Raw genomic sequence first — 23,863 nt, 5'->3', positions numbered from 1 at the left:
CACCCAGTAGCATTTCAGAGCCTCAGGGATGCGCTGCCTAAGTCCCAGCACCCAGCCCAGGTGTTAGCCAGGCATCTTTTCTGCTGGCCTCTTTGCTGGGATGAGCCATGGTTCGTAGCGGAGTGCTCAATGCTGGCTTCAGGCCCCTCTTGCAAAATCATTTCCTTGTTTCCACTGTCCCTCGAAAAGATCATTTCCTTCTTATTGTCAATAACATAAATCTCATAATGTGGTTAGCGCACAGAATACCAGTAAATAATTAAGGAAACAGCCTCTGTTTGGAGTGCATCAAATAGTAATATAGAGAAGGAAAAATCCCAGCACATCAGTTACAGTAATTGGTGGAACCAGCAGTCCGGCGGGTAATGAGCTCCATTTGTAAAGCACGAGGAAATTAGATTCTTATAAATGTCAAACGCAGTTATTGTCCTCTTTCCTTGAAACAGAACTGAGCTGGCTGAAGTCCATTGTCTCTCCATCAGCTTTGTTATGGATTAGACACATCCCGTCTCACACCAGGAATGTGCTTATTAGAAAAAATATCACTACACAAAGCATACAAGCTTTAACACTCATCTGATGTACTAATGGCTACGTTTACAATAAAACCCAATATTGTGTTACAAACCTTAGGCTGACCTGAGATAATACGATACAGGAATCTTAAGCGATACAGATGAGTGTTTTCTTTGTGCAATACAATTCTGACTACCTGGGGTTTTATTTTTCAAATAAAGGAGATAAAGTGAGGGAAGGTGACTTTTCTTTTTGGCTATTTTGAAAAAAATAAATGATAATTCTTCCTCATAGTGAATACACTTGTCAGTTCATGTCTAAACGCTTAATGTATTTTACAGCTGTCTCCTGGGTAACGTGGCTTTACAGAAGATTTTGTCCGTCTACCTTTCTTCAGTTCTTTCCTGGGAAAAAAAGCAAGAGGTGGTTATGCATTCAAAATCAAAGCTAGCTCCGTGACTTAGTCTTTAATTCATTGTAAAATCCCACCAATATGCATTAAGACTTCATGCTTCAGAAGAACTGGGATCGGTTGCTTTGGGAGAACAAAACACAAGGAGGATAGAGGGCTCTGTACGAACCCGTTTCCTGCATCCCTATTTTGAACTTTTCACTTGAGTATAATGATCGCTTGTCCCTCATCAGCTAGAGATGGCACCTTGTGTTCTCTCTGCGCAGGAGCTGCACTGAGAAGTGACACAGTCCTTCCTCATTTGGGAACGCTTTCACGAAGGCTCAAGGATGGAGCCAAGCTCTTGATTCCCTTTTGCAATAGTGAGATACAGACTCGAGTAACTTGCATGGACTTTACCACCTATTAACCCCGTCGCTGAGTGATGCAGGTCAGGTGTCTTTGGTGGCGAGCACTTACCCTGAACATGCTGTATCGGAGAGCCTGCTGGGGACTGTAGCGTTGCGTTGAAGATGTCGGTGTGGTGGGGGTGATGCAAGTCTGCGCTCTCCCCGTGCATGAAAATCAACTATGTGCAAAAGCAGAAGGGCTGGTCATTTTTGGTTTTGTTTTTCCAGGATCCTGTATTTACAAATCCTCTTTTCCCAGTAGTCTTTTTTGATAATGCTAAGTCTTCCCTCTGATCTTCTGTGTCTCAGTTTGTGTTCCTTCTTCCATTTCTGCTTCTACTGAATGAAGCTCCTGGTGTTGTTCGCATAAAAAACCAACAGTAACTTGAGACTTCTTTTTATTTTACGTAAGCTGCGGATATTGAAAGAGATTCCTAGTATATGTCACCAGATGTGTGAACAGCACTTTCCAATTAAAACTCTAGGAAATTTTACTGGTTGCTTAAAAACCCCACAAAATAGAGAACCATAAACTTGAATTCATAAACACCCATGATGGAAAAAAGATCCAGCTATTTACATGGCAGTCATTTTATTTGTTTAAATTTGGTTTTGTAAGTTAAAATGAGCACAGCCCTGGGAGAAAAACATCTTGAGCATTTTATGTATATCTGCAAGGCTTGGAACAATCACAGAGCAAATTAAACTGGTTTTCGGTGATTTTGGACAACTTACAGATGTGATAACTTTCCTTAATGTCTGTGCCACAGCTGCATCAACCCCTGCAAATTAAATAAAGAAACAATTCGAGGCATCTCTGACGTAGCCTGGTGGTTAAATTGTGATCAGCGCCTGGTAATTAAAATGCACATGGCTGAAATGACAACTCTGAAGTCGGTATTTACCTTTCACTGTCCTCATTAGCCGGGCCCTTTGCTTAATTGGTCCTCTAGCAGAAGGGCTCCGAGCCCGTGCTGGCGCAGGGCCTGGGTGCTGCTGCCTGCCCCGTGGAGCCGTGGACACGCTCCGGCCTCGTTGCCTGCAGCCACCTCCCTGCTCACCTCTGCGAGGTGACTGCTGGCTTCGGGGCTGCTTCTCAGGGCAGTGCCAGAGTTCGCATCGCTGCAGTGCTCAGGTCAAATTCCCACCTGCCAGGGGGAGCCCAGGTAGAGCTCTGGTCTCAGATGCACCCATCCTGGGTCTTTTGTACCCCTCGCCTAGTCAAGATGTGTGCTGCTTTGCTCTCCTCATTAATGTCTCCTTCTGACCATTAAATGTGTTAAAACAATGGACACGAGCTTTCTGCCAGCCTGCCTTGCACCAAGGCTCGTCCAGCTCCTCCCTGTTCCCCCTCTCTGTAGATTGCACAGACGTTGCCCCTCTCAGATGCCTTCCTGTGGCAAAGGGGAACTTCTGCTTTTGGCTCTCCCTGCAGAAGGGAGGTAGGGCAGGTCTGTGCTGCCTTAATGCCCGGCGTAGGTGTGCGAGGGTATCCTCGTGCCCAGCCTTTAGTTGGCTGGTCCGCTTTGCTCTGGCACAACGCAGTCAGTTTGTGTGCTCTTGGCCTGGGAGCCTTCCTGTAGCATGGCACAATGGTATTATGCCCTGTATTATCCTTTCTTCTTTGGGGGTCTCATGGTTCATAAGCGCCAGCATGGTACACGCAGCTGGGCTTCACAGGCAAAAGAAATCTTGGTATCAGAGAGCACACGGATGTTAAGAAAGGTTGCAGGTTTTGTACAACAGACCATTTTCCAATTGTAACTCAGCTGCTTCACATTGATTTTTAAAATACCACATGGGTCCAGTCCTCCTCTTAAACCTAATTTTAAAGATCACTGGAGATGGAGCAGCAGGACCAAGAAAGGTGAAGCTTACTGCTATGCCTGGAGACTCGAGTGCAAAGATGAAGTCATTCTAGCATCAAGTGAAAGACAGGATCAAAAAGAAACATCAGTAGCTGTAAAGGATGTGCCTCAGGCTCGCTCCAGACTGCGTGACAAAGCAGGGAGGACAAGTCCCTCGGTCTGGGGAAGCTCCTGGGTGCAGCTCTGTGTTGCCGTTTAACCTGTGAGTGTGCTGCAGGTGGCGCAGAGACCTGCCTTCATCCCACTCAGCCTCGAACCGAGCCTCGTGCTTCAGCAGTGTGCTTGTGCTTTGTCTGTAAAGTGACTGGGCAGTGCGAATGGGCTAGAGGAAGAGGTACCTGCAAAGAGCACATCGGATCCTTGGTAAGATGCCGACCCCGGTGCATCCCTTACATCCCTACGTCAGCTGCCTGGCAGTCCCTGCAGACCAGCCTGCTCTGCCGGCGCTTCGGGGCTGGGGGGGCGACACAGGTGCCAGGTAACTGAGTCGTGGAAAATGAGCAGCAAAAGTGGGCTTAGGTGGACTGCGTCTGCCCCTTCCCTTATTCCCTGAAGTCAGCACTGCTCCTATGAAGGCCCGACAGCCGTGCAACGTGCTGCAATTGCTCTGAGACTGCTTTCCCTGCTGTGGCAGGCGTGGCTGGGGGCCCAAGTCGCAGTGCTGCCAGCATTGCCACTGTTGGTGCGTGGTGCTGCAGGACAGCTACTGTGTCACCTGTTTTAGCTTCCCGTGTTTCGTCTAGAAATGCTTAATGTAGCGTGTTAAAAAGGTAACAGACATACAAAAATCAGCGCTAACAGGCCCTCGCTGCATCTTCCACGTGTTAATGCTCTGGTTAACCACGGCGAGGAGATTTCGCTGAGCACGGAGGTGCTGCCGTGTGGGACCAGAGTTTGCACGTTCCTGTGGATGAGGCAATATTCACGCTGATATTTTGCCAGGCGTAGTCATAAGCTTTGGTGAGCTGTTGGTTGTGTGGGGGCGCTTCTTTTGGATTACAGGGCACCAAGACAATGGTGCTTGAACATAACGCGCGTTAACCCCTCTTACGGATGGCCAAAGACATGACACTGTGGGAGCAGCTTCTGCACTCAGCATCCTTAGCAGCCCTCATGGGACAGAAGAAACACGGGAAAGCTGAACTCCCCAGTTCTGTTCCGGACACCGGTCAGTGGGTAGAGGGCTGGGGCAGCCCTGGGTTTCGTGCCACGCACACGGCCTCGCAGCGAGCAGCCGCACAGACAACAGGCAGAAATGAGAGATGCACAGAGACACACCGAAATGACAGGTCTTGCGGTGCTCTAGTGTGGTAGCTTAGAAATGCAGGGGGAACTAGTTCTCAGGAAAGCTGGAAAACTATAGAGAAAATGGACACACAATGATTTCAGTTTTTTTCTCTGACTGAAGGGAGGTTGACACAAGGACGCAAGGGGCTCTGCTGTCCATCTTGCTCTTGGTGTGTTAAAGAGCTTTGATTTTTATTAAAGATATGCATTTCAGGTAGGGTTTGAGTTGTGTTTGGTTTTTGTGTTCTTGTTTTGTTTTGTTTTTTTAAGTTTTCCAGTAACACAGACAAAGTCTGATCTAAACAACTTTTTCTTACACAGGTTGAAGCCATGAAGAGAGTACTAGAAAGTCTTAACCTCAATATAGTAGAGATGGTTGATGAAAACGCAACCTTGGATGGCGGAGACGTCTTATTTACAGGTACAGTGGTAGTAAATTTGCTGTTTAAATATTCCAGCTGCCTAGAAGACAGCATGTTATCTGTTGTCTGCATAACAAAATGTTGTTCACGTGGCTTGTTAAATCAGTTGTTTGCTAAATGTCACACAGGTAGCTGAGAGATTAATTTTCAGTGCAACCCTCAATGTCCTGCCTAATGTCTGAGTAAATGAAGTAGCAGTACACACAGTACAAAGAGCAGTACTGTGCATACAAATTTTATTTTAGCTTGTAAAATGCCAATAAGAAAAATGCTTTCAATAGTCAGCTGCCTGCAGTTGTTTCATATTTCTTATTACAAGCAGCTATGCTCACACAGACTCATTTTCAGGAATTGTGAGGGCTTGATGCAGACAATTGTCACTGGTTCAACGAATCAAATACAAGAAGTGCATTTTAGTTTATGCAGAAAGTGGCGGAGTTGCCTGCCAGATGTCATGTGCTAGACAACTTATATGCATGGTTGACTTCAAGGATGAAGATCCTGACAGTGTTTTTTGTGTCATTAAGCCCATTAGGCATTTTCTCACATCAGCTGCGTATACGCTTGCTCCCCACCTGCGCTGAATGAGCCTGTTCATTTTGATCAGCATCACAGCAGACTGGCTGCTTGCCTTAGCTCACAGAGGGGAAGGAAGGGTCTCAGAAGAGGCAGGCCAAGAAGGAAGGCCTTTCTAACGCAGCGCAGATCCAGCACCGATTGATTTCCTCTGGAGCTTGAGGGTGCCAGCATCTGCAGAGCTGCCTTGAGACCAGAGGAAATCTCAGAGGGAGGGGGAAATGGTCAATCAGCACTGTACTAATCCAGCCCAGCTGTTCTCTTTCCTGAGTCAATGACCATTGCAGGGCTTTAGGAGAGGAAGCTATTTATGCTCCTAGCAAAACACATCTTCTGGAAAAAGATAATTGCTTTAAATTATCGGCTCACGATTGCAGGTTGCATACGTTTAAGCTGAATTTTCAGCTTTACTATTTACTAAGAAGAGAAAGATAGGAACTTATATTAAAGATTGCCTCAAAATGTCTCTAAAGTTGGCCTGGTTTAAAATCTGCTTGTTTGACAGAAGAGCTGATGTGATTTTATTTTTTTTTCAGCTTAAAAAAAAAAAGCTGTAATTGTTTTGTGCTTCATTTTTTCATTCCAGGCAGAGAATTTTTTGTGGGTCTTTCCAAGCGGACAAATCAACGTGGTGCAGAAATTCTGGCTGACACGTTTAAGGTTTGTAAATTCATTCATGCCACAGGAAATACAAGCTATCATCCGTTGGATCAGTTGAAAAATTATACTGGACAAGACACTTGTCATACTCTTAAGTGCTTTGTTTAGAATTTCTTTTTAAAAAATGCAGAAGTTAATGAAAAGGTTTGAACGTCCTTTAAAGAGACAGATGATGAAGTTAGATCTGAAGTGAGGGATCACTGCATAAAAGTAATTTGGAGAGTGGGAGGCTGTTATTATCTGAGAGCATATTGACATGTTCTTAATGTTCTCATGTATCAGCACCATGCTCTTAATGCTCGTCCCTGGAGAGTTTTTATGTACATACTGTTTAATTACGCATTTTAATGCATTGCTTTACAGTTGCAACAATAGTATTATGAAACATGTTCTGGATTTTACTCTAGTGCATAAGACACGCTGGTCCAGAGAGGTATGTTGTACTTAAACAGTTGACAGTATGCCCCGGGACATGTTGCTATTGTTAATTTGCAGAGAGTACAATTAATTATCGAATGTCTCAATATAATTATGAAAATAGGACAAATTAAGAATAATTATAGCAACCATTCTTTGATCCCGTACAGGATTATGCTGTCTCCACAGTCCCTGTTCATGATTCTTTGCACCTGAAGAGTTTTTGCAGCATGGCTGGACCAAACCTGATTGCTATTGGATCAAGTGAAGCTGCACAGAAAGCCCTCAAGGTAAAGCACGTAAGAAAATTTTCTTTAACCAGCAAACTTGGTTTGTTTGTTTTTAATCACTGCTCAAGGTTGCTGGAATTTTAAAATAGATATAGATCAGTGAAATAGGAAATCAGTACGTGTTTATATCAGGTAAGAGAACAGTGACATTAATTTAGCTTAAGCTATCTACATTAAATTATAAAATGGAATACGCAGGTTATTATTTACAGTTTTGTTGATTGAATGTGACAGGTTGGTGATAGGAGGGAGGAAAGAGATACTATCAAGGCAGCAGGAGATGCTTGAGCAACCTGGTCTAGTGGAAGGTGTCCCTGCCTGTGGCTGGGGGTTGGAACTGGAGCTTTAAGGTTCCACCCAACTCAAACCATTCTGTGATTCTGTATTTACTTCAGATGTTGCTGTGAGAATATGTGGCTTTTAAAATTGCCGGAAGAGAAGTAAAAGGTTTGGCTTGAAGGAGGAGGGAAAGGGGCATGGTCCCTGTTGTAAAGGTGGCCTGTGTGTACGTTTTTTCAGTGTAGGATTTCTGGATAAAATCAGTATGTAACTCCAGCCACAGGGACTTGGGCGCAGGACTCCCCATCCCTCCATTGGGTGGCTGCAGAGTCAGGTTCCTTTCTGCTCACTTTTTCCTCCCTGCTCACATCAGGCTTTCGTAGCAGGATGGCTTCAGCAGAAAGGGAGTTGTCATCCGAGCCTTGCCGTTCATGGAGTCTCTGAACACTTCCCTTTAAAGGAGGAGGGGTGGGTTTGAGCCTTTAAGGGGGCCTTGTGAATCTGGGTCTCTTTGCTGGCAGACTTGCTTACCTGTTAGGTTTTGCCAAAACCTCCTTGATGCAACGTGATCAGTAATGCTTGGAGGAAGCCAGCTACAGATGGGGAAGGGTGGAGATAGCTCTACTTAACTATAGTGAGATAGCCCTCTGAAGCCCTTTCAGTTTAAATGCAGCTTATATCTCTTGCTCTGATTATAAAGCATAAATTATTTTAAGGAACAGCACTGCTATGGGTGCCCATGGCTACTGATCTGTATCTGCTACGTGCAGTACATTTACTATGGACGTAATAAATAACTCTGAAATCTTGTTCCGAAAGAGCTTTGGAACCCGTCCTGCATGTCTTGAACACCTCCTTGGCTTCAGCAAGCTAGTGACACTAACTTTAAAACGTGATACTGACTTAAAAATGTCCTTAATTGTCTGCAAGATGGAGGCCTGTTCTCATTCTTACTGCCATGCAGAGATATTTCCTTGCACATTTGCTCTTCAGGTTTATATAGATCTTCTTCATGGGCATAATCCCAAGACTTTACATTTCCCAACAGGATCATTTATTCTATCAGAGCTCAGCAGAGATTTGTTGTTTGTTTGTTTCTTTTCCATCTTGTGGTAGTTCAAGATTAAAAATGTCTCGGTGCCCAGCTGATATAATACCAATGTTTCAAATCTGCTCAGGATCTCCCCTGCTGGACGCTGCTTGAATTATGGAGGGGAAGAGAGGAAAATGCAATCCTGGCTGCCTTAGATTTGTAGCCTGACAGCCATGGAGGGAATAGGGTAGCAGCCTAATTGCTTTGATGAGCGTAAGCTTAGGGGAGCTGTGAAACAGGAGGATGGTCCCTTGGTTTCCTACACAGCTCAGAGGGGCTGTAAGTCTGCTTGTTCATTTAAACGACCTGAGGAAGTTACTGTCTCACTAGAAATCACTGTGTGCAGCTCTGGGAGCGTGTTCCCAGCCACATCGACCTCTGCTCTCCCCTGAGGAACTTATGACAAATGGCTTTGGTTGAAAAGGTCTGATGTTCCTGATGCCGTGAGATTGATTTAGTCTGGGATGGAAAGTGCCCTGTGTCTTTCCCTGTGAAATATGCACTATCCCAAATATTCAGGCTCAGACTCAAAATGCCTCGTGAGCTGCAGCCTGATGAAGTTTGCAGATATCCAGACAACCATACTCTTGTGTAGAGTGTTTATAAACATGAGCAAAATTCAAGTACAATACTGGTTACTCAGAGCTGCAATTTGAACTTGAGCCAGGACTAATCTGAGAACTCATCAGTTTGATTAAAGCCTTTTGCACAGCTCGGCTAATCGTGTTGCAGTGCATAACTTCAGCTATTGTAGCCAAACATATTTTTTGTATAAGCTGATTAAATGATGCTGATAACTAGCTGTCAAATAGAGCAGATACCACCATTAATCAAGGCGCAGTGAAAAGCAGATACATTTTGAATAGAATACCCTAAATAACAAGGTAACCTAGCAGTTTGTTGTTTAAAAGAAAATCAATTATGTCAGTTTTCAGTGTATTTCTGTGCATCAGAGACTGAGCAGCATGTTCATGTGTGTGTAAGGGTTATATTTGGTCACACTCTGTGAGCTGGGTTTCTCTTCAAAGAAATTATATGAAAAGAAGTGAGTAAAGCATCTCCCTCAGAAATGATAGGAATGGTCGTGCTGCATATCCATAGCTTTGTCTAATGTTTGAATTCTTGCTTTTTGACCTAAGTGATTTTTGTATTTATTCGCTTCCCTCTGAAGGAAAAAAATAATCAGTTGGTAATCAGTGTCTCACACCCTGGTGGAAATAAAACTGCCTTAGGATCTCTATGAGGTGCTGATCCTCAGAATTAAAAGCTGCTGCCTGACTTTGGGCTGATTGATGGAGCAATAGCAGCGCCTGTCCGCCTCTCCTCGCAGCCTGTGCGGCCGTGCAGTCCCCTGAGCTCCTACCAAGTCAGTGCCTGTGGCAGCCCTGAGTGCTGCTCCTTTAGCTGGATGGCTCCTTGTGGTAAGCCTTGGCTTTGTCGATGCCATCCTTCATGTCTGCTCTGGAAATACTTTTGTACAAGAAAGATGATGATGTTTCTGAGCACCTGTGGTAGTCCAGTTGGTTTTGTTCTGTAGGGTGTCTTGGTGGGCAACAAGTGAGCTGCTGTGTCATGCTAGACTAACATTTTATATTTAAAATAGGATTTTTTTTTTCTACTAGCAGTCTTGTTTGAAAGACAGCAGTTTTTCTTGATTGTTCTTGCTGGTGCTACTCATGTATCCATATGATTCCATGAAAATAGAAAAAGAAATGACATCTGGTGCTCAAGTCTGGCAGAGTGCTGTTTATCATGAGTGTAACGGAGAGCACTGCAAGTGAACTATAAAATGAGTGTACAGGTTTTAGGATTAGAGAGCACATGCTAGAAGCAGATAATAAATCAGAAGTGACATTTTAACCATGAAATCCACTTCAGACTCTGGCAAGTACAGAATATTTATTTGGGCTGCAGCTGAAAAGAGACGCTTAAGGAAACTGGGTGAAAGAGAGAGACAAATTAAGTACAGAAACTACCGTGGCCTGTCCTGATTTCACATCTGAAATGTTAACTTCCCTCTGCTGCTTGCAGCATGCATTTAATTCCTTCTTGCAGTTAACCCCGTTCATAATTCTGTCACTGAATGTTTGCCGTGGTTGTTGGGCAGATAAAGCCTGGGGCGAATTTTTTTCTGTTCCCTCAGTGAGGCCAGGAGTTCTCCAAACGTGTCGCCTTTGGGCTCTGATCCTGCATTGCTGGAGGCTCTGGCTGGGGCCCTGACCATAAGCGCGAGGAGTCCGTGTCTGGGCTGGCGCCGGGCAGTGCTGCTGGTGCACGCTCTGCTCCCCACTGTCGGCACCCAGGGGCGCAGTGGGGGCTCCGGCTGGGACAGCAGAGGAGCGGGAGCCAGCCTGGGGCCCAGTCAGGTCCAGTTTCAGCAGCAAAGGCAAACACTAGGATTGCAATGGATCAGTGCCCCAGTGTGCGCTGACACTCCTGTCTGTGCTCTCTCCGTATGCTAAATCCTGAAAATTCTCCTGCTGGGAAGTGAGGTTGCCCTTTGCCAAGCGCGAGGCAGCGTGGCCGGGCGATGTCTGGGCTGTGAGCAGTATGGCCGGGTGACAAGGCACAGCAGTGAGCACGGCCAGGCTCCCCTCCGCTCGCTTCCCCCAGCAGAGCTGCCTGTGTGGGACCCAGTGTGCTGGAGACACCTGCATGTGGAGCTGCTCCCTGGTGCCCCAACCTCGCTAGTCAATGAGATTTCTTTATGATCAGGAGAGTATCAGAGCAGGTACAGTACTGGAGTACTCTGACTTCAGTAAATACCTGTCTTTTTTTCTCCCTTTGAATAAAAGATTGGACTTTATTGCTTTGCCTTGTTATCAACTCTTCCGTTCAGTATCTTCTGTGGGGAGTGGAGCTGTTCGTTCATCTCCTGGAGCGTTCCCTGGAGGACGTTATTACAAATGCAGCCCCTCTGTTTTGACAGAAGTCAAGGAATTTGTATGAAAATCACATCGTAAGCACACAGTAGAAAGAAATCTCTTTTGGGCAGCTAGGCCAACTAGTCTGTATCCAAAGCTGCGATCACAGCCATGCTTTTAAAGACTTGGGCACAAGAAGTTTTTATAGCATTGGCAGAGTTGCCCCTATCCCTGTGATTAAATGCCTCTTTTTCTTACTCTGTCTTGGGTAACTCAAGTCCCTGCAGCGTGTGCCAGCTTTAAGAAGCAGAATGCTGTTCACCTGCACTACAGCAGGGATGTAGTGCCTGCGTAAAAGCTTTGGGCTTCCCAGCTCAGCCACAGAAGCGTCTCCAGAATGGGCACCTAGAAGAAAAGGTCATATATCTCGTGTGCTTACAAAGCAGCCCCTACTCCCTGGGCAATACTAAAAGGCTCATCCAGAGCTGCTCCTGCTATTGTCTGTACAGTGGCTTTCTCTTCTAGTAATGCAGAAGTTTGCATGAGCACATTATCTCTTATTCCTTAAGAATTCATCATTTGTGCCTCTGCTTATTCCCTGCATGAAGTCATAATCCTCTATTTACGATATCACAAAGGGTTGCTGTGGAAATGATTACTAATATTAATAACCCAAGGAGGATGACTTCAGGTAGGGAATTAGCAGAAAGTGCAGATGAATCCTGACTTGTATAATGCAGCAGCAAAGAAGTTAGTGAAATCCAGAGAACAATTGACAACCTGCTCCTTAAAATAATTAAAAAAAAAAAAAAAAAAAGGGCATGTGCTCTCAGCCTTATAGGTAGGAAAATTAGTCAATTTATAAGATTCTGTGCACTTTCCTTTAGCTCATATTTGCTTGCTCTGGATCAGGTCCTGTGAGACGTTGCATGCTTTCAGCTCCTTCTGATTTTCCATTACTTCATGAATTAAGGGTGTATGGCGTCTCAGAGGACACAGGTCTTCACCGGGTACCGGATGACCTGCTGTTTTAAAAAGGCAACTACTTGTGCTTTTCTTTTAATTAAGGTTGGATGTTGTAATGAATCTGCTGCGCTGAATTGAGTGTAAGTGTTGTTCAAGTTGTATACAGGCAGGAGAATTGAGTCTTTTGTAAGATACAGACTCAGAAGCGTATTTATAGAATAACGTGTTGTATTTGGTGTTGGTTTGTTTTGTTGCTTTTTTTGTTGCTGTTTTTTTTGGTTTGTGTTTTGTTTTTACAAAAGGCGAGGCAAGTGTCACTTTACGTGTGCGTTTGTCATCACCAGGCGCTGGGTCAGAGGCTGACAGACGATGTCATTCGACTTGCGTAAATGAGGACTCGCATTCCTCTGCCTTATTTTTCCTTTGCCTGCTCTCTCCCTGGGTTCCTGTCCCAAACGACAGGATGTTCGTCCTGCAGGCGTCTGTCTGAGAGCAACAGCAAAGGCTAGCTGCTTCCTCTTCCCTGCCTCAGGACGCAGCGGCCCTGAGGCGCTGCCGTGGGCAGGGGCCGGGGTGACTGCGCTGTGAGGGGCCGCAAGGCGTTGCGAGGGGCAGGGCGGTGCCACGCGTGTGAGGTGAAGGAAGGGGTGGCCTGAGCCAGGCCACGCCGTGGGCCAGGGTGGGAGAGGTGTCTTAGAGAACTCGGTGTTCTGGAAAAGATGACTGGGAGGGCGCAGGAGGGAGGAAAGGGCCCAAAGCCCAGCTGCCGAGAACATGTGGGGGCAGGCGGAGATTAAAGCCGCGTGCTGGCTGCGCGCCCGCTGCAGACTGGGTGCCGTGGCCGTGGCCGACTGGGGGCATGGCTGGTTTGGATTAGGTGTGGTGTGCGTTTGTTCTGTTGTACTCGTGGGATCCTGTGCTTGCATCTGCAGGGTTTATTTTTATATTTTATTAAGTATATTATATCTCTAGGGAGATGTATGTGTTCCTGACAAAAACACCCAGATCATTTCTAGTGTGATTTGCACTGCCCAGACTGGCTGTGCTGTCCCCTTCCTACTGTCCTCCCTCCGGCCCCTCCACCTTCCTGGGGTGATGCTCCTGACAGATCCTGGCATTCGAACAGAGCACTGGCTCTAACAGCTCCCCTCTCCTGTCCCCTCCTGTCCATCTGGTCACGGTCGCTGTTGTCACTGCTGCGTTAAGGAAGCTCTCAGAAAACATCTCATGACATGGTGCATGTGTGGGCTGGGTGCCGGCACCCCGGCGAGTAACACCGCGGCATGGCTCCCCAGCCCCATTCTCCTGTTGAACCCCAAGGCTGCTGCTTTCTTGCTCCAGTGTCAATTATTTCTTCCAAATGTGATGAAGCAAACTTAAAAGGCAGAGACAGGGCAATAAAACAGTGAATGAAATTCAGTGTAGATGAATGTAAAGTGATGGGGCTGGGAGAATGGTAATGTGAACTTCACATATGAAATAATGTGCTCTGACTGGTCATTACCACAGAAATAAGATCTGATCAAGAAATTGAGATTGTCATCTGAGCTGAAAGACAAATGGAGAACATCATTACGCCACCAGTTAAAGCTGTGGTACATCTGTGTGTTGGCTGTTACATGCCTTTTGCATGCACCATACCTTCATTAAAAGAAAAAAAAAAAGCAGAACTGGAAAGACTTGGAAAAGGGTAATAGATGGACAGATACTCAGAATCTTGCATAAAGAGACAAATTAAGCAAGCTGTAACTATTACCTGGAAAAGAGACAGCTAAGAGGGGATGATAGATGCCTGTAAAAACCAGGAATGGTGTGGAAAAGGAGGTTGGGAATCAATTGTTCTTTGTCTCTTCTGGTGCAAAAAAACAGAGTAACTCTAAGGGCAAGGAGCTTCATCTTGCTTCCTCAGAGTTATTTTCCTGGTAGTGAGCAAAGATTTATATTCCTAGACAAGTAGTTCTTCCTCCAAGCAGAAGAGAAGCGCACTGTGCTTCCAGACTGCCCAGCCAAGCGAGGGAGATGTTACTGCCTATTGCTGGGTTACTCTTCTCATCAGCGTTGGTCACCCTGTGCCCCAAAAAGCACCCAATTTGCACCCCAGTTGTCGTCATTGCAGACAAAGACTTGATGTAGCTTAATCTCTTCTCACAGCTTTCAATCTCTTGGGTTAAAATCTCCCAGTTTGCTCTGTACCCCAGGCCAAATGTTTCTTATGCTTCACTGTAAAACAGGCAAAACTTTGATATGCTTGGAAAGAATGAGGAGAGGAGGGATGGAAAAAATATCATAAATAGTTTTTTTTTATAAGAATACCGTGACTAGAAGGGTTTAGGAAAGGTAACTGGATGGAATGTAGGAGGGGAATGATCCTGTGGGTATGGAGTTACATGCACTCGAATTGGGCTTAGGTTTGTGGGTTTTTTTTCTCTTAAATGCCAAGGGCTAGGGAAGGAGGGCTAATTAAAACTAAAATCAGAGCCTGAAAATTGACAGTTTTTTTTTTTCTATCAACGTGATGCGGGCATTCTTACATACAGTGTTTGCTGTCATGTTGGAAGAAGAACAGCTGCTGTGTGTTTGTCTTTGCTTATGGGGTGCTGGAGGTAAAAAGGCGTGGGGCTGGTCGCTGCATCCCATAGCTACCGGCATGTGAGCAGGTCCCAGATGGCAGCAGGGCTCCAGCTGGGGCCTTCCTCCTAGAGGGACAAAGTGTCTGGGCCTGGCCTGCCTTAAATGTGCATGTGGTCATCCCAGCTCAGCTAGCGATAATAGGCCCTGAACACATACGCATTTTTCCTTCATGCATAATGCTGCTTCATATTTAGGATTATTTAGCTTATCCATTACCTCAGTTGTCTGAGGACACACTGTAAAAACTATAGAAAAGGCATTTTAGGCTATGCGAATGACTTCAACATATAAGGAAAGCATGACTAAGGGCTGAGAGAATGTGCAATGAAAATTACCCTCTCTGGGCTGAAGAAAATTCCCAGAAAAACTAGGCATGCGGGAAATGCCTGACTGTTAACATAGCTGGTCATATGTTTGTGGGCAGAAAGCCAGCCCAAACGCATTGCGCGAGGGCTATAGTCTCTGTAAACTAGCCATTTCCAAAACAAAAAATACATATTTTGGGGGTATATCTGATAGAAAACATGATCAAAGAACCTTGCTTTTATCTTTTTCTCTGCCTTGTAGTCCTGTCTGGCCAGGTGCACGTGCTCAGTGACTTCATGCAGCGAGTTTGTGTCACAGAGATATGTAAGACCGTGGGTCAGGTTAAAATAACCTGATTACATCGTATCAGCATATTTCTGTTGGATTCAGAGTCTCCCCGTGGCACAGGTCTGGGATGTTATTGCCTGTGCACGCTCTCAACAAATTGGTTTTTGGAATTTTATTTCAACATGCAGACATAGTTATAACAGGGATGAAAGCTTGCAAATATGATTTCCTTCTTATCTTAAAAGCCAAGGAAGAGAGTAATTTTATATTGTCAGACTGCCAGTTACTAATAAATGCTTTCTTGCGGCAGTGTTGTTGCTAACAGAACCCATCCCCACTACCGCAGCTGGGTACTCAAAATCCCATGCTTCTCTTTCTCATTTTTTTACTCATTTTTTCTCTTCATTTGTTCCCAAATTAATTCATCCACCACTTCTGTGCTTTTTAATCTTGAAAGCAATCCTCCTAACGTGCCCTCGCCATCATCTCCCAGGTTTCCTGAAGCTGGTTTGTGTCTGCTGTGGCACAGCGAGAGCCTTGCACTTGTTCTTCGTTTCTGTTCACTATGGGTGTTCCGACTTGGAGTGTTTTGTGGAAGCAAATGAATGGGAGATGTGTCCATACCCTTCTGTTTGAGAACTAATTTATAATTTCTTATGGAAATGTTTCAGAGTGAGTCACAATGTATTTCTGATGAATGAGCTGCTCCTACAGAAAACGGGTAATATGGGATTCTGTTACCAACAAGGACTGGAGAAAGCACAATTGTTCGGGAGCTGAGCGAAATCCAGGCAGTGGCTTTTTGTCTACCACTACGTGTATTTCAGTGTGGATTTAATAAATAAGTTTCCTTAATCCAGACTTAAAAAGATTACTTAGGGAAGGGAGGCTGTGGGTAGAGGACGAGTCTGCAGACTTGTTACCAGGGACAGCAGCAGCAGTGGGTGCAGGCGTGTCACCTGCTGCTGGATGCTTACAGCGTCGAGAAGAGCTTTAAAAAAAAATACATCATGGCAACGGAGCGGAAACAAATTCATAAATAGGGAAGTCAAACATGGTAAGTGCAGTAATAAAAATACATCCGGTAAAGGAAAGGTGCAAGGATTTTTCTCCAGCAAAACACATTAACCTTTTATGGAGGTAGATGTAACCTTGGGAACTCAGCAGAGATTCATAACTTAAGAAGGAACAAGAAATAACAATCTGATAATGCTTCCTCAAGAATGCATTGCATTCTTCGGTACGAGTTTCCACGTTCTCCACGGGATGTGGATGACTCAGGCTGCAACATGAAAAATGCACCCAGACCTATAAAGGAATTACTGTAGCTGTGTGGAAGCGTGAGTTGTTTTGGTGCTTCTTAATATGTTGGAGACGCATTTGTTATAATTCAGTTCCATATGGCATTTTTTATGAATGAGTAGTAGTCGAAATGACCTTACCAGTAATTTGAAGATAACTGTGCCTAAGATCAAAGTTTGCTCTCAGCTATGTGATGTAGATCTGTGGGATTTCCCTGAGAAGGAAATTTAGTTGAAGAATTTTGTGAACAGAGTGCTAGTTTATTTTTAACATAATTTTAATGTGAGTAATTTTAAGCTGGAAAAAAAAAAGCTTAAAAATCTGTGTGGGAATGCAGGAGAGCTAGGAGAGAAACTGAAACACTTGAATTTGCTTAGGCGCTGGGTAGGGCCAAAGCTTTGAGCTTTGTTCACTTCTGCATTATTTGGGGTCTCTGTCAGAGAAGCTGGTGTAAAGCTGGAGTGATACAATGGGGAGCCAGGCTTCTCGTCTCCAGGCTTTTTCTATCTTTAGTAAAAAGTTGAGCCTAATCCAAAACTCGCGATCTCAGGCTTCTCGTGTGCTGAGAGTCTCTGTCTCGGAAATTCTGCCAGGATCCAAATTTGAGTATGAGCCCTATATTTATAAACCAAACTTCTGAAAACCACCAGCTCTACTGTTCTGACAAGGTTATTGTGTCGTCCCCTTGGGAACGAGGATTAACTCAGACGTGCCTTCTCGCGCCCCGGCACAGGTGCCTAGCTAGTGAAAGAGTAACTGCTTGGAAGGCAGAAAGGAGGTCCTTGAAAAGAATTAAGATTGGGCTGATAGCCAAGCTGGGAACCGTTCCTGTCCTGTTTGTGTTAATTCACGCTCGTTTTATAAATATTGAATGATGGCTGCTTTTCTCAAAGGTGCTGAACACCTATAGTTTCTGTCAAAGTGAGCGGGAGGTTTGCATACTCGATGTGCATTCCTTCAGGAAAAGCCCACGGACTGTTTGTTGCTTAATCCTGCCATTTCCAGGAACCGTTTGACAGAGGTTTTCTACTGCTCTTTTTGGGTAGGGTTAGTAGATTCTTCCCTGAAAGCAGAGATAAAGAGAGATCTCCTTACTTGCTGCATAGCAAAATGGCTCTTGGCTGACTTGGCAGTCGTAATTAGCACTTTTTTGAAGGCTCTGTTCTTGCATTTGTTTGGGCCCCTCTAAAGCGTTTGGTCTAAATAGCTGCACTTTGTGTCTCCTGGCAGACCATGCAACAGATGAGTGACCACCGCTACGACAAGCTGACGGTGCCCGATGATGCTGCCGCAAACTGCATCTACTTAAACATTCCCAGCAAAGGCCACGTCCTGCTGCACCGAGCCCCCGAGGAGTACCCGGAGAGCGCAAAGGTGAGAGAGGTGCTGAGCGTGGCTGGGAGACCGCCAGCATCCTGGCCCCTCCGGGAAGTCGCTGGGAGCTGAAATTCGGTGCTTTCCAGAATGGGTTATATCCTGTCATGGAAAAAATCAGAGGGCAAAAGCACTGGCTTCCGAAAGGTGGCAGGCCTGGGCTCTATGCTCATCTCCACTACTGATTTAATTTCGTCTCTTGTGCCCCTGGTGGTACTTCAGCACAACTGGGAGCAGTAACAGTTCCCCTTGCTGCGGTATTGTTGTTTGTGAACCTTTCGAGAGCTGTAGACAGAAGGCCACATACACCATAATGTTAGTGTTGATTACAAATGACGAGACCGCTTAGCACCCACTGATCCAGCCATGCCTATTTATTCTGTAATTACTTAGGGAAAAGGGAAAATAAGGAAGTGTAAAATGTAATGATTTCTGTTCTATTTTCTCTCCTAAATAGGTTTTTGAAAAACTGAAGGACCACATGCTGATTCCAATAGCCAACACAGAACTGGAGAAAGTAGATGGGTCACTCACCTGTTGCTCTGTGCTTATTAACAAAACTTCAGAATTATGAGTTTACAGAGTCCCTCCCTTGTAACTGGCAATAACGTTACACACAAGGTAGACGAATCTGTATCCACACTTCTATTGTTTTTATTGACAATCTACTGTACCACTGTGCTACTAACCCTTGTTTACAAATTTTTTGCTTTGTGTAATTTTATTATGTCCTTGCAGATGGTATTTAAGGTGGATGTATGCTTTTCTTGAGGGGCACATAACTCTCAAGTATGTTAGTCCCATGGGCTAGCAGAAGACAATTATAATGGCTAACCCCTCACGTTAGTGATTTAACTTATCTGTGTGAAAATTTTATGAAAACCAACTAATTCTCAACACTTCAAGAACCTCTGTTGTCTCTGTACTGTTGCCTTCTCCTGTCTTTTTCTCTTGCTTCCTTGATCTGCGTCTTTTTTTCCTTCTTCAGTCTTTCATCTCTCTTTCTCTCTTTTCTTTCAGTAATGCAAGGTGTCAGTGGGGGCTGAAGAAAGTTCAGGGGGCTCATGAACTTGGTATCTTGTGTGGTTGGGAAGCTGGAACAGTGGGCAATAGGCTGCTCACTGTCTCAGCCATATCACATTGCTGCTGCTGGGCAGAATCGTGCCTAGAATCAGTTTCAGACGCCAGGTGGCAATTTTGGAAGAAGCTTTCTCTGACGGGAGCATTCAGGGGCAATGTCTGCCTGGGAAACTTGGATGACAGAAAAAGAAATCTCAGTGCAGCCACATGCAACATGTCCTGCAAGTTCAGGTCCCGGTTTGCTGCTAATGCTCTGTCTTTCACTTCAGTGAGAATGAAAGACGAGTTTTTTTTTGAAGGCCAGATCCCAGGGAGCACCTGGACCACAAAAATGAAAAGTTCAGATGCTCTTGGAAAAGTTAAAACCATGAAAGTAAGCTAAATTGTTTTTTTATTCTTTTGTTTACTTTTTGTGTATTTGTCCCTCTGTTCTGCTGTTTTCTCTTCTTTTGGAGGCCATGTACTAGCAAAATTCAAAAGGAAAGGCTGATAGAATGAGTTGAAGGACAGTTATTCCTGGATTATGCTCATGAATAAGGGAAGCTATTGTTTCCTGAAAGATTGGCATGTGTACTTTATCTGCCCTTGGGGTAGTTTTCCTTGGAACAATGACCATCTTATTTTTTTAATTGCATGAATATTTACTGTGGTATTCAGTTAAAACAAATACAGTTTTTGTAGCAAATTCCACAACATGTTTACCCAGTGAGTCATACTTTTTTTTCACCACAGTAAAGTGAAGCATTCCCCATTGTATTCACATGCTTCTTGGTAAACCATCTGTAAACTAAGGATGGAGAAATTCCCAAACGGAGGCAGCAGTGGGAACTCTCCGGAGACTGACAAATAGTCTGAACATGTTATCGACTTCCTAGGCACCTCCTCCACCTTTCCTGAACCACTTGTGGCGTGTTTCTGAGGTACAGTCAGAAGCGAGCGGCGGGAGGGGGGTTAGTAATGCGTTCTGTAGCACAGCAAATAGCATTAACCGAGCGCGCACTTTGGTATGCTTTGGAAACCCACGTGATTTTTCACACGATCATAAGGTTGGAAACACAAGTACATATATCTATAGGTTCTCCACAGGGCATCTCTCACCCCACATCAGTGGCTAACGTGGAGTAAACATCCTGGCAGCCACCAGGATGCATCTCATGTCTGGGTGCACCGTACGTTGTGACGACACGAGGCACCGTGAGGGAGAGAACAATGACGAGCAAATAAAATGTATTTGGAAAGATATGTCCCAAAGGAGGTCCTTCACCAGCCAAACAGCAGCTGTTTTTGTGGCTGTCCCAAAGGATTCTCCTGATGTTTCTCCTTTGTCTCCTCCCTTTCCATGAGCTACTATTTCAGCCTGACCCACATGATCAGGCTCTAGAGATGTAAATGTTGCAGTGGGAAATCTCCGTTCTCTCCTTCCCTCAGTGCTTTTTATGTATCTGGTACAGCATCTTGCATTTTAAAATGAATTGATACTAAACAAAGATTTTGTGCCAAAAAATAACCCCGCAGTATTTAACTATAACTTCTAGAGCCAAGCTTTATGCTTAAAAACATCTGTATCTGTGGGAGCTGTTGTACAAAGCCTGAACAGAACCCCCTGGCCTGTCTGTACTCCCCTGGCCTGGCCGCACCTTGCCCCATCTATCTGCTTCAGTCCCTCTCCATCATCTCAGTGGGGAGCTGGAGCATCCAGCTGGCCTGTGCCAGTTAGGCTGTGGGATTTCCATTCAATTCACACCTCAAACTTCTTGTTGCGTTTTTCCCCTCTCTTCCTCAGACTACAGCTTCTAGTTTATGGTACAATAAGCACTTTTCTCTTTTAACTCCAAGTGGATTTTCCTTCTGTTGCCTCAGTTCTCCTACTTCAGTCTTTTTCTGCACTCCCGTCTCCTTGCTGTTCGCTTCATAGTGAATTAATTCTTAATTCTCTCCTTCCTCAAGTAGCTGCCAGGTAGGAGGAGAAACTGAGGTGTCCATTTTAACTCTGAGGGACTGAGCTGGAAGGATAACTGTCAGCAGGGGCTGTACATCTAGAGAGTGACAAGGGAGATGACTCCTCTTCAGGATTGCTCCAGAAAAGAGAAAAATGTGGTGGACATTGTTGATACCTTGTGTCCCTGAAAGCAACAGAATAGGTGATAATAGCTTTCCCAAGGAGGGGAGAGGGGAGGGTGGATCTCAGAGCTGAGCAACACCTCATTTCCCAGAGAGGTTGTTGGTCTTTCACCTATTGCCATTTAGGTTTCCTTGCCTTCAAGGCTGTATTTTGGCATACAGAAAGAGTGGAGGAGTGGCTGAGGGATTTGAATTCCCTCAGGTGGTTATTTCAAATTGTACTCAACCTAACTTCAGGTGCAGAATTTAGGTGCTCTAAATCACATGTGCTTTGTTTCCATTTGACATAGTTTGTCATAGGTGTGATTGCCTCCTAATACAGAAGCTCTAAATCAAATCTTCGATGCCAAAAGTTACCTAAACTGGTTAATGGGATTGCCATCACCTCTCTGCTTTTAGCATTATGCTTTGTTATCACATTAAAAAGCAACAACGTTAAAAGCATTTCACTTTGCATTTACAGTATGGTACTAAGAACTAGAGTCATGCCAAATGCTGCTACTTCTTGCTGCTTGCTACTTTTTCTGCTGCCCAAACAAAGAATTCAATTGCAAGGACATTTCTGCTGTAACACATATACATCTAACGGGCGTCCTGTGCATCTTGTCACTAGAACATTTCTCAGATGTTTGATATGAATCATCATCCTTGATTAATATAAATAATAAGATGAAATCCCAAACCAAAAAAGGAGATGAGACACTGAACTGCCCACATAAAGCATTTGATAACAACTGTCAGGCTGTATGACAGAGAAGGTCAGTGCAGAAGATCTTGTGGTTAATAGCTCAGCGATGGGGTTTGAATTACTCATCAGTATTTTTTTTTCTATGACCAAGCTTAGATCAAATGAAGGAGCTGCAATGTGCATTGAAGATCTTTCACGGTTATTATCTTTACTGTGAGTTTAGAAAGATCTGTGTTATGTGGGTTTCTCTCTTTAACAATGTGAACACAGTATCTCTCTCTGCAATGAAAATGTGAATGCATACTGTACTTCTAAGATAATCTTGAATTCTTCCATTTCTGCATTTTTGTCATTTCCGTGCTAATATAATCCTTTTTGGTCTTAAATAGATGCCACTGTATGAAGCTGTTCTCTGACTTTTTGGGTGTTTTCCATGTAATAGGTACAGAGGTCATAGGCAGCACCATGTCCAGTTTTAAAAATAAATATTCAGTGAAATGCAGAACAAGGAATCTGCTTTTTCTGTTTGTTCACAGCAAATTGGGGATGAAATATGGAAAAAAAATCAGCTTTTGATTTCACTCATCTTCTTAAACATTATATCAATGAAGTCAGAGCCAAATTACTTTGATAGAAAATACTGGCATTCATGTAGAATCATTTTGGGAAAATAATTTACTATTTAAGATTCTCTATTTTTGTTTTTATCAGTAAGGAAGCTGAAAAGATAAGACTGCTTAAAGAATGGTATTTGTTAAGTGATTGTGAACAAAGTATCATTGGACCTCGTGTATTTTCAGAAAAGTTTTAACTGGACGTATGATGTAACTTGTTTAGAGTTGCATGTGAATCGTGTTAGTCACTGTTTTACATTGTATTGTTCTGCAGTGCACAAATATGACTACTGAACACAGAAGTGTTACATTTCATCAAACTGAAAATCTTGTTGCAGTATATAGTTTCCCACTTTTTGTGCCAAAAATATCAGTACATTCCATAATCTATTCTAATAGAGGTTTGCACTTTGATTTTTTCTTTTTGTGATCCTTGCAGTTTCATTACTATATATCCCCATCACAATGGAATAAAGTGTCAATTGTACTGTGAACTATGTAGTTTTTGCCTCTTATTTTGAAACAGCAAGCACATGCATTTAATTTCATACTGTTCCATGCCATCTTTTTATTTGGAAGCTTGCTACATACCTAGAAATAAAGCCAGTAATAGACACAAGTACTAAACCTTTAAGCCTGTTAGAAGAAATGGTGACTCTTTAAAAACAAATCATGATTTCAGACTTACCTTTAAGAATAACGTAGATAGAGGAGGTACTGGCTAAGTGTGCTAGATGCAATGATTGCAATTGATGTTATTCTCCAAGATAACTAAATAGATGTTATTGTAGTACAGTATTTTTCTGTAGTGTGTGTATTTACTGCAAGTTACAACAAATGAAACGACAAAGGTATAGTGGCATGATCATTGTTTTAATTCTTTATGTAGCTCTTATATCTTTTCCTCCTGCAAGATGTCAAGAGAGTTGACAGCGTTTCAGGCGTTGCTTTGTGGTAATATGACAGATGGCTGCGTGTTTTATATCTAAATACCACTGGTTGCATGCTGCAGATGATGCAGGTGGGGCTAATCTCTGCTTGTACTCTTGTGCTCTAATATGACTAGACTGATACCAGGAGTAATGATATTAGGAGACGCGCAGCTACACCCACCTCCATGGGGCCTAGGGTAAGTGCTCGTAGGCCTTCAGTGCCACCGTGTGGCAGTCAAAGTTTTAATTGTTCAGGGCTTCAGTATTGTTGCTTCAACTCTTCATTTAGGAAACCCAACATAAAATAACAGTACTGGAGCGAAAGAATTACATCAATTCCACACCGTACAGTTTGGCTAGTAATAGGACTTTAAACAGACTATAATCTAATAGAGCCTCCTGCTGGAGAAGCAAGGATGAGGAAATATTTTGTTTACGGCTGATGTAAGTATAGCCTTTGTACTAATTTACAGGAGTTAAAAGTAAGA

General features: G+C 44.0%; 1 protein-coding gene across 4 annotated transcripts in view; it reads left to right on the top strand.

Moving 5' to 3' along the window:
• DDAH1 (dimethylarginine dimethylaminohydrolase 1) overlaps window positions 1–22,937 on the top strand; it is a 90,691-nt gene extending 67,754 nt beyond the window's left edge. For 3 of the 4 annotated variants that reach the window (XM_080603083.1, XM_080603080.1, XM_080603081.1), the window contains 5 exons: window positions 4,794–4,893; window positions 6,057–6,130; window positions 6,718–6,837; window positions 17,797–17,940; window positions 18,398–22,937. In XM_080603083.1, coding sequence (XP_080459209.1) covers window positions 4,803–4,893; window positions 6,057–6,130; window positions 6,718–6,837; window positions 17,797–17,940; window positions 18,398–18,514 — 546 coding nt within the window. In that variant the 5' untranslated portion in view covers window positions 4,794–4,802 and the 3' untranslated portion in view covers window positions 18,515–22,937. Of the gene's footprint in view, window positions 1–3,629; window positions 4,687–4,793; window positions 4,894–6,056; window positions 6,131–6,717; window positions 6,838–17,796; window positions 17,941–18,397 lie in introns of those variants that run through there. The other variant, XM_080603082.1, reaches the window with a different exon arrangement.
• The last annotated feature ends 926 nt before the right edge of the window (window positions 22,938–23,863 follow it).

The sequence above is a fragment of the Anser brachyrhynchus genome, assembly GCF_964034855.1.
Source record: "Anser brachyrhynchus genome assembly, chromosome: 8".
Classification (NCBI taxonomy): domain Eukaryota; kingdom Metazoa; phylum Chordata; class Aves; order Anseriformes; family Anatidae; genus Anser; species Anser brachyrhynchus.
The sequence above is the reverse complement of the archived record's forward strand: the minus strand, read 5'-3'. Positions and strand labels throughout refer to the sequence as shown.